The 11,549-nt window shown below is 36.6% G+C and overlaps 1 protein-coding gene across 1 annotated transcript; it reads left to right on the plus strand.

The window, feature by feature from the left end:
- Positions 1 to 86: 86 nt before the first annotated feature.
- Positions 87 to 10,999, plus strand: LOC111510424 (beta-1,3-glucan-binding protein). Its single transcript, XM_074172537.1, has 4 exons — positions 87 to 437; positions 2,306 to 2,460; positions 6,188 to 6,351; positions 10,353 to 10,999. Exons 1-4 carry the CDS (start codon positions 237 to 239, stop codon positions 10,958 to 10,960), a joined length of 1,128 nt encoding a protein of 375 aa, XP_074028638.1. The 5' UTR covers positions 87 to 236; the 3' UTR covers positions 10,961 to 10,999.
- Positions 11,000 to 11,549: the final 550 nt, after the last annotated feature.

Here is an 11,549-nt window from a genome sequence, read left to right on the forward strand (position 1 = left end):
CCCCTATAAAATTTGAAGGGAATCCATACAATTCAGATAATATCATCGTTAAATACCGTATCTAACGCTGGTTAGCCTTGGTATGAAATTATACGTTCGATGGTGTTATCGCGTCGATTATATTTTTTATTATCTCATGCAGTTTGGCAAATAACAAACACATCGAATAGATAAAATAACTGACACAATCAATCTATGTGAACCGTCAACTTAAATAGTAGTTTGTTACTATCAAAATGTATAACATTTTTCCTTTTGCAACGCTGGTTTTTGTGGTTTTGGACAAGGCAGGTGCTTGTAAGAGAAGTATTACTACAGTTAGTGGTTCTCAGGCTCCTAACGGAATAATATGCTCGGGTGATTTGATTTTTGAAGACGACTTCAACGAACTGGATCTAAAGAAATGGCAGCATGAGCAGACTCTGGGAGGTGGAGGGGTAAGTGATTTGTTTACCTCAATAATTTCAAATTCAATTTCAATTTCAATTTCAACTCAACAACTATTCGAATTCTTCAAGAGATCGAAAGTGCCTAAAGTATACAGTGCTTTTCTTTAATGTCCCACCCCCCTTTTATTTTTTGAACGGGTCAACTCAAAAAATTGAAATTTGGGATAATAAAATGAATGCATTAATATTTAATTTTGAAGTGAAATTGACAGATGAAACTTTCAAGATGGCGACAGGGCACCGTCTGGGAAAAAAATTGAATGGAATGGGGGGTCTTGTGGCAAATTTTTTTGAAGCTCCTGACAAATGCTTCATAACCCTAGAATATAATGTCAATATCATCAACAACTACAAAATGGCGGAACTTTCAATAATCGCCTGAATACATTAACATTTAACTATATAAAATGAGGTAATAAGCTTGGAGTCAGTTCAGAAGATGCTCGAAATGGTTGCCTTTAACTTCTTGACATATGAACAGCCTATCCGATATTTCACACCGAACATTTTCGAACACAGTAACGTCAATATCTCTACAAATATTTATTATTCTCTGCCGTATATCCAATATTGAAGCAGGTTCAGTTTCGTACACCTTTTGCTTCAAATAGCCCCATAAAAAAAGTCCAAAGGTGTCAAATCTGGCGAGCGAGCTGGCCATTCTGTAGGACCTCGGCGGCCAATCCAACGACCGGGAAAAGTAGTATCCAAATAGTTTCTTACTTGTCTGGAGATTGTCATGGTGCTCCATCTTGTTGAAATACAATATCCATATCGAATTCATTAGGATTCGCTTCTACGATTTCGGTGATGAGTACATTCGTGTCTAAAACAAATATTGTGGAGATAGGTATGATGCCTTGCAATGGTTTCGGTCATGATTTCGCATAATTCTGTTCTTCGATCAGGGTCATCTTCAGTTAATCAGTGTACCATTTCAATTTTGTATGGATGATACCTATTCCTCTTCAAAAGTCTCCACGCAGTAGAAGGAGACACCTCCTAACATTCGCAATGGCAAAAGTAGACTGTTCAGGATTTACTACCATCTCACCAATTATTTGCATTTGCTGTTCTTCTGGAATGGACAGATGAGCTGGGGATAGTTGTGAATTTGGATACAAGTTTTCTCAAATATTTTCTACAGATAGAATGTTTTGGAAAACGTTCATTGAAACTCCTTTCGGTATCATGAAAGTTTTGCGTCGCACCGTGAATAAAAATCGCTTCAATTTTTTCTTCCAATGAACGAGAATTGACCATTTTAGAGATTGTTGACGTGGTACCTTTCTTCTAGTAAAATCGAAAACAAAATGAGAATATTCTAACTGAACAATGATGTTCATTGTCGTACTGACATTTTTAGTCATTTTTATAAACAAAAAATAACTTAATAAACCTTATTGGGTTGTTGGAATTGCCATATGGCAGATAAGAAGGAATATTTCTAGATCTGTCGATATTAATGTGTTTGACTTCAGGAAAGTATTAAATGTTCCGCCATTTTATAGTAGGTGAAGATATTGACTTCATGTTCTATTGTTGTGAAGTATTCGTCAGGAGCTTCAAAATGATGTGTCCAAGACCCCCCAGATGGCGCCCAGTCGCTATCTTGAAAATTTCATCTGTCAATTTCACTTCATGATATTCTGGAAGTATTCATGCATTAATGTCATTGTCCCAAATTTAAATTTTTTGAGTTGACTGGTTCAAAAAATTTTAAAAATTCAAGAGGGGAACACTGTATGAAGTGTACATTCCAGAAAAACAAAATAACCTCGACAGTTTACCCCAAATTTGTGAAATAATTTCAGTTTGATAAAAGTTCTATTACAATTTTTTCATTCACATTCCAGAATTGGGAGTTTCAATGGTACACCAATAATAGGAGCAACAGTTACGTGGAAGATGGGATACTGCATATCAGACCAACACTTGTTGCTGATGATTTTGGCAATGATTTTCTGTATTCCGGAACCCTTGAAATCAGTGGCGGATCTCCAGCCGATGAGTAAGACCATAAAAATATTTTGAAAATCAGGCTTTATGTCTGTAATTGGATTTGTAAGAATAACAATGATCATATGAAACGTTTCTATGAAAGAAAGCATACCTCATACCTTCTAGACAGTTGAAACATAAATGAGAGTACCTATACACACATGGATATGAGCTTCAAAAGTTTTGCCCGTTTCAATGTCTATTTCAAACTGTAATATCTCAGTGAATACTGAGATTTGTGTGCCATCTGAATCAGTGCACTTTTGCCAACGTAACACAAGTCGAATAATTCCGTCTGCATAAAAATTGTTTGCTCGGGATTCGATAAAGTCTACGTTTATACCTGGTCCTGATTGGCGAAGGTTCTTCCGCTGAAAAAGTTATCGAAGTGCTTGAAAAGACGGTAGTCGATTGGCGAGAGGTCTGGGGAATATGGTGGGTGAGGCAGAACTTCGATTTTCAATTCGTTGTATTTTCAGACGGTGATTCATTTTCATCACACGTGACTATCCGATCCAAAAAAGGATCCATTCGGTTGTGCAAAAGCAAAGAAGAAAAGACCTTGAAGTGTGACAATTTCTGTAGATCGTTCAAATCGTGGGGCACCTCCTTTTCGATCTTTCCAAAAAGATTCAAGTCATCAAAAACCACATACGACCTGACTTCCATTGTATCTATTTGTGACGAAAATAACAGAACATTTACATGGACGCTCTTGTCATTTATGGCTGCTCCAAAAACATATATGTAGTAAATGAATATAACAAAATTATTACATTACTTACATTTTCTACGAATATCCTAAATATTATAAATTCATCGATAAATTGAAGTGAAAGTTCCACGTCCATATAAATATGAATACTTGTTAACTGCCATCAGATTTAATATTATTCTTGTTTCCCTTTTGCAAGAGGCGTGATTGATTAATACCGCCATCTTCCAGTTAGAAGCCAAACTGAGGTGTGGATGAAACTTAGTTCAAATTAAACCATTTTAAAGCCAAATATTAGGATGGCGATTAGGTCCATTCATAGATGGCGTAGTTGAAACCCAAGAATACGAAATAAACAGATTTTCTGCTTCATTAAGAGGTCTGTACATAATCGACAGAAAAAATGTGAAGCTTTGCTATAGGAATTTTGACGTAGTCAATGTATTCAGTTAACTAGTTTAGTGATCCAATAATTTTTCGGAAAAAGGGGTTGGTTGGGTAACAGGATCAATTTTTCTTGTAAAAACAATTGTATTCTTGCTGACGTTTTGAATTCAATTGAATTCTTCTTCAGGGCTCTCTAACAATACATTTTCTTAAATATACTTTCCACAAAACTCATACCGTTATTATCGTTTAAATTTCACAAGAAATATAGATTTCTTAATTAATTTACTCACCGAAAAGTAGTTTTTTCGTATTGATAATATTATTATTTTAAAAGCCATCACACATATTAGATACATATTTAAAAAATAAAAATAAAAAACATTGCAACAACAAATTTTCGAGTCAATGCCAACACAAAACGACATGAAACAAACGTATGGTTTTATCTATGATATGATTCTGATGAGGTGGTGTCTGTTTTTTAATCAATGGCAGAAAAAAAAAAGAATAAAAAAAGTGTAAATTATTCAGGTATTTTACGTATCAAATTGAAATATGCAGTATTAAGGCCGTCGATATCTCTTGTAGTGTTAACACTATCGCATTTGACGATATGTATCATTTCGCTCAAAAGTCTTTTGGATAAATATGGTTGAACATCTAGATTAGTTGGATGATCCAAATCGAAAATGGGTCCATATACTTTTACATGTTCAATGAGAGCTGTGGGGTTCTTTATATTCAGTTTCATAGAGTCTCTCGTGTGTTCTGAAATTCGTGTTTTGAAATACCGCCCGGTTTGACCAACATAGCATTTGTGACAGCTTCCACAGTTCAATTTGTACACAATATTGGAATGTATTTCTTGTGGTGTTTTTGTTTTTTGTTTCGGGAAAAAATGCTTTCCAACTGTATTTTCATTTGCAAAAGCCACTTTCATTTCTTCGGTACTGAGTAGCATTCCAAGTCTAACAGATAGATTTTCTACAAATGGAATTTTGTGATATTTGGGTTTTGGGAGGAGAAAGTTCTTTCTTTAATTATTTTTCCAATAAGGGATCTAAGAAAATTATTTTTTACTAGGTAATTCTCAATTAATAAAATGAACAAACTGAAAAATCAGACACTTATTTTCATAGTTTTCATCAAAAACTAAAATTCACTCTAGAAATAGAAGAAAATCATTCATTAGCATTTTTAGATACTTTAATAATCAAAGATACAAACCGAATTTTAAAGGTAGACTGGTATCATAAACCAACTGTTTTTGAGAAATTTTTAAATTATTTTTGAAACATAATTTTCAAAGTGAAATCAATATTAGGAGAAATTTGAAACCAAGAGCAATTGCAATTTCCAATTCTGAATTCCATAACAGAAATCTCCAATTAATTGAAAATTAAAATGAAAAATTATTTTCCTAGAGCCCTTATCAGAAAAGAAAGTAGTTTCTCCTCCCAAAATACAGGGGTGAAACCCAAATATCACAAAATTCCATTTGTGGAAAATATATCCTTTAAACTTGCAATGCTACAAAGAAAAAATAAAAGAAATAAAAGTGTTTTTTTCGAATGAAAATACAATTGGAAAGCATTTTTTCTCGAAACAAAAAACAAAAACACAACAAGAAATACAATCCAATATTGTACACGAATTGAACTGTGGAAGCTGTCATAAATGCTATGTTGGTCAAACCGCGCGATATCTTAAAACACGAATTTCAGAACACACGAGAGACTTTAAGAAAGTGAACATGAAAAAGAATATGGACACATTTTTTATTTTGATCATCCAACTATTCTAGATTTTCAACCATATGTATCCAAAAGACGAACTGATACATATCCTCAAATGCGATAGTGATAACACTAGAAGAGATGTCGATGGCCTCAATTATGCATATTTCAATTTGATACGTAAAATACCTCAATAATTTACACTTTTCTCATTCTTTTCCTTTCTGCCATTGATTATAGACACCACCTTATCAGAATCACAGATAAAGCCATTCGATTGTTTCATGTCGTTTTGTATTGGTGTTGTCTCGGAAATTTGTTGTGGCAATGTTTTTTATTATTATTTTTAAATATGTATCTAATATGTCTGATGGTTTTTGAAATAGTAATATTATCAACACGAAAAAAATACTTTTCGGTGAGTAGTTAATTTAAGAACTCATTATTTCTTGTGAAATTGAAACGATAATAATAATTAAATAAACTTTGTGGAAGGTGTTCATTGTTACAGAGCCCTGAAGAAAAATTTAATTGAAGTCGAAACGTCGGCAAGAATACAATTGTTTTTTAAGAAAAAATTGATCTTATTACCCAACCAATCCCTTTTTCAGTAATCAATGTAGTTATTGAAGCTCATTTCAGAATCAAAGTGTATGCCAAGAATGAACTGAAAATTTATAGGAGAGTTATATCTGTAAAATGGAATACAAGCACATTTGTTAATATTCAACTGCGACTTTTAAATTCCAACTTCCATCTTGGAATTCTTTTTTATCAAATTGCGAATTTCAATTTAGAATTTTACGACATCATATTCGAAATAGAGCGAATTTTATTTTCAAGAAAATATGTGTCCCTTCTATACGCCTGTGTATTCATGTGAAATTTTGTTTCAGGTGTACAAACCCGCAATTTTACGGCTGCATCCGCACTGGTACAGCAACAAATATAGTCAATCCCATCAAAAGTGCCCGTATTCGTAGCCTTCATTCGTTTTCATTCAAATATGGAAAAATCGAAGTCAAAGCCAAACTACCTACAGGGGACTGGTTATGGCCAGGTAAGATTAAAAATGAACAAAATATTCAAAAACTCAAAAAATATGACGATACAGTAATTGTTTTATTAGAAACACTGAGGAGTATCAAACTAAGGAGTGTAAAGGAATATACTAGAATCTTTTAATCTTATGTCATGCTACCAAAGTTCTTACGTAGATATGTTGTGGTCATCTCTCCTAACTTCCAATATATATTTATATTGTTTGTTCAGAATATTATATCATCCCCTATATTATGTCTTTAATCTTTTCATACAAACACTAAACCGCCCTCTTCGCTAATTGTAGCTTATTTCCAATGGAAAGGTGTTTTTTACGAACGAACGGATGGTACCAAGATGGACAGTTCATTAAGTCCGGCGGTGACGAACAAAGGGCCTTGGAGCAAGCGGCCGTGTAACCATATTGTTGGCTGCGTTATGTTGATGACACGTTCGTGGTGTGGCAAGAGACACAAAACGAATTTCTATTTTATCTCGACCCAAAGATCTACTTCACAATGGAACGATAAATCCAAGGGACTACTGGTAGTGAAACTGGTACATTGGGTGTATAGTATAGTTTATAGTATACTCATAGTATAGTGTATAGTAAACCAACACACAGATAGGTACCTGAATAAAACTGTAACCATAAGCTACAACAAAAGAGAGGGGTGATTGAAACGGTGAGAGGGTACGACGCATCTGTAAACCTGAGAGTCTTCCTAAGGAACTCAATGACCTGAAAAATGTCTTCGAAGGGAAGTAGAAGTCGAGCGGGCCATACGACCCAGGAAAGAGAACGGCAAAGTGACCCCGTTAGTCTCGTTAAGGGAAAAGTTTTTCTTTCCCGGATTGGGAAAGGATATAGGGTACTTTGATTTCAAGCGCTATAAACCCATTGGCCAGTTGAGCTTGGTCTAGACAACGAAGTTGTTTCATCAGAGTTTTGTTCTGAATTATGGATTGGGTAGGTTTGCAATGAAATGTGTGTTCTGATGACCTGTAGGTACATCCAGAAATTGTATATTCCTCTTGTTATCCTTTTCCACGGTAACTTCAATGCCTACCAGCCTCAATTTCATTCTCTCTAAACCGAAGGAATGTTTTATTAGAACAGGAATTGGCATCAGGAGTGCAAACAGAACAAGACAGCTGAAAACAAAATATGACCTCATAATGGAGATATAAACCACAGGCAATCCACTTAAGCAACAGTGGCACATCGTCATGTTTCATGCAAATGAGTTTAAGAGCTTAAGAAAATGTTCGAGGCTTTGCAAGAGGGCCTGGCGGAGAATGAAAATCGCAGAAGAGAGGAAGAACGATTACAGCGAAAGAAAGATCATGAATTATTACTAGGTATTCAGGAAAAAGATGAGAAAGACAATAAGAAGTACTTCCATTTATTTGAAGATTAAAAAACTACTCAAGTGAGTAAAGGGGAGGTACAGGAAATTATTCAGGCAAAATTTAAAAAGTATATCAGGAAACAAATAATGGATTGGAAAAAGAAGTCGATTAGAAGATTGAGGGGGTTGAAAGGAAATTTGAGGAGGAGCTTGAAGGATTCGGAAGGAAATATGAAGAGGAGTTTGAAGGACTCGGGAAATATTTGAAAATAATCTTGAAGGAGTCGAGAAAAAGTTTGAACTTCAGAAAGAATCACCGTAACCAAAAAGCATTTCTATGGAAAAATGCAAATCGAAAACGACATATTTCCCTTCAAGCAGTAGTTTCATTAAAACTCCAACCTTCGATGGCGACTCTTTATGGTCAATTTATCGCAGACAATTTGAGGCTCCTGCAAAAAATAACGTGAAAAAATGGTGAGAAAGCGACACATACTGGCACTACGAGGAAAGGTCTTCGTAATTCTGCAAAATATTTCAGTGAATTAGCAGGAGGATTATGAAGTAGTCGTATCAGCTTTGGAGGTCAGGTATGGTAGTGAGCACCTTCAACAAGTCTACCAAGCTTAACTGAAGGTGATAATTCAAGGTCCATTCGAGAGTCTGCAGGAGTTTGGCGCTGAAGTCGAAAGGTTGGTGAGACTCGCTTACCCAGAAGCACCTGATAACTTCACCTAGTGGATTAGTGTCCATACTTTCATCGACGGGGTTTATGACACGGAGCTGTAGCACTCATTGAGGATGGCACGTCCTAAAAAATGGACTAAAGTCATCATTTATGCCCTAGAATTTGAAGGTGCGTTGTTGTGCTTCGCGACAACAACGAAAAGTTCTGGTGAGGGCCATCAATGAAAAGGAAGACGAAGGAACAGATCGACTCATGGTAGGTCTTGAAGAACGGCACCAAAGGCAAGAGAACAGCCTAAATGTTATAACTGCGGCAGGGAAGGACATTTAAGGCGAGACTGCCGGTCCTATTCAACATCCAACGAGAGAAGAGACTAGCGTTCGAGATCACCCGAGCTGAAGCGTCGGGGTCTGGAAAAACCAAATTCAGCCTGCGTTAAGAGAGGTATATTGGCTGCTGCATCCCAAGCCCCCAGGTATTCAATTTCCATGACAGGTCGCAGCAGTAACATATCAGTTGTCGACAGCTCTGATAGGGAGATTAGCTCCCCTAGCAAGTTGTAAGGTTCCTTTGTGTGGTACGGTCGTTAACAGCATCCGAGGATGACACTATATTCCTGACGAGGCGAGAAATCATCGTAGCGTAGAAGGAGGATCAGGTCTTGAAAACTGTACGATAATGGATTGCCAAAGAAGTAAGGCCGGAATGGCAAGAGTTCTCCAAGTACGGCCAGCAGGAAAAGGGTTACTGGCTCCAATGGGACACGATGAGCATTCCAGATGTCCTACTCACTCGGAAATGGGAAAGCCCGGATGGAAAAACCCACAAAGTCCAGATAATCCTTCCAAAGACGTGTGTCCCGAGTATACTTGAACAGCTTCACGATGGTGGCACTGAAGGGAATTTCGGAGTAAATAGAACTGTAGCGAGAGTGCGTGAGAGGTACTATTGGGTCAATTGCCGTGAAAGAGAGGTGTAAACGCTGCGTCCTGTGATCTTCGAGAAAGGGTCCGAAGACAAGGCAAAGGGAAAAGTTAAAGCAGTTACTCAGTATGAGCCCCTTCGAGAGAATCGCAGTTGACTTTCTGGGACTATTCAATATGACCACACCCAGTAACAAGTACCTTATGGTTGTGATGGACTACTTTTCAAATAACTTGAAGTAGTAACCTTACCCAAACGAGAGGCTAAAACGATGGCAAAAACCCTGTTGCAGAACGTAACTGCCAGAAACGGAGTACCCCAGGAATTACACTCGGATAAGGGCCTCAACTTTGAATCGGAATTATGGAAGGAAATGATGACTCTGTTGGAAATAAAGAAGGCAAGAACAACTGCTCTCCACCCACAGTCCGATGGAATGGTCAAGAGGCATAATCAATAACTACATTTCGATGTTTGTCTCCGAAAACCAAAGATACAGGTATACATTGGTTTCTCTTTTTCTGTTGGCATACAGAAGCTCCCAACATAACGCGACAGATTACACACCATCGATGTTGTTAACCGATCGGGAACTGAAGCTTGCGATAGATGTACTGTGTGGTAGTCCTTCCGATGAATCTCAGAGTATGTGAATGACCTGAAGGAGAGATAGAAAATTGTACACATTTCGTATCTAATCTATCGACTTTGATGAAATTCCGGCGAATTTTCTACCGCCTTCGATTACGATATATAAACGCTAGCCACGAGCAAATCGAGAAAGTCATATGGAAGTTACAGTACGGTACGTGAAGCGATCTAGTAAGGCGATAAACATTCGAATAATAGTTGAAGTGTTTGTTGCATTTAAAGTTAAGTTTGATAATTGTTCAGTGTAGTCATTTATTGGTAAACCCACGGGGAAATACGTAACAATATTATATTGTTAAACAATGAGTCTGAACCTCTAAGTCGCCAGCTCTTGACGAATTTTAAATTCCTCATGAAATTGTAAAAAACATCAGCCACTAATCCATCGTTTTCAATTTGTTCCAGCTATCTGGATGATGCCAACTTACAACCAATATTCCTCATGGCCATCTTCGGGAGAAATAGATATAATGGAGTCTCGAGGAAACAAACATTTAGTTAATCCCTACGGCACCAACATTGGAGTTGAACAAATCGGAAGCACCCTCCACTTTGGCCCCAACCCAAACTACAACAAATATTCATTGACTCATTACGAAAAAAATAATGCAACAGGCTATGACTCAGATTTTCATAACTATCAGTTGGAGTGGACAGAGAATGCGTTGACTTTCTTCGTAGATGACGAGGTGGTAGGTACCGTTACGCCACCCAGTGGAGGATTTTGGGAGCTCAGAAGGCTGGCTGATACAGGCCTGGATAATCCATGGAAGAGAAATTCAAAAATGGCTCCATTCGATCAGGAATTTCATATCATACTGAACCTTGCTGTTGGGGGTGTGGCATTCTTCCCAGATGATGGTAATAATCCTGGAGGAAAACCGTGGAAGAATGATTCTCCTAAAGCGGCAACTGACTTCTGGGAAGGTAGAGAACAGTGGCTGCTTACGTGGGATAGGAATAGTGATGCTACACATTTGAAAATTGATTATGTTAAAGTATGGGCACTATGATAACTGTACTACTTGATAAATAAATTGGTATATTTCTGATTGTGGCTTCTTCAGTATGTTATATATTTACAGGGAAATAAAATCATGAGTTATACAAGGATTAGTGGATCTCCTACTGAATTTGTATATCAAATGACAGAATCTACTGAAATAGAAAACATACTTATTGAATAACGTTCATTTTCTTTGAAAGCATTTGTCACTTTAAATCATATTGCAACCCATTTAGGGTTGCATCCTTGCATAATATGTTTTACTCTTTGATGCTATTTCATTTCATTTATATTTGGTAAAATTTATTAATCGGTCATATTTCATTGTCATAACTATTTTTTTTTCATTACATTCAAGTTCAATGAGATTCAAAACACTAGTCATTGTCTAAGGATTTAGACAATGCTTTAGTAATTTTATAGTAGGTACTGACATCTATATGTTAGCGACCTAACTGTTTTCATTCGCCATGTGCAAGAGATTTCTACATTCCTCTACTAGCGCCGCCTTTTAGGCAATGGCTCAGCCATTGTCTAAAAGACAATGGCTGAGTTGGATTGAATTCGTCTCCTAATAACTCACAATAATTGAATAA

This window comes from Leptinotarsa decemlineata, unplaced genomic scaffold (genome assembly GCF_025532065.1).
Source record: "Leptinotarsa decemlineata unplaced genomic scaffold, Ldec_3_MD MMD2_tig00000133_RagTag_RagTag, whole genome shotgun sequence".
Classification (NCBI taxonomy): domain Eukaryota; kingdom Metazoa; phylum Arthropoda; class Insecta; order Coleoptera; family Chrysomelidae; genus Leptinotarsa; species Leptinotarsa decemlineata.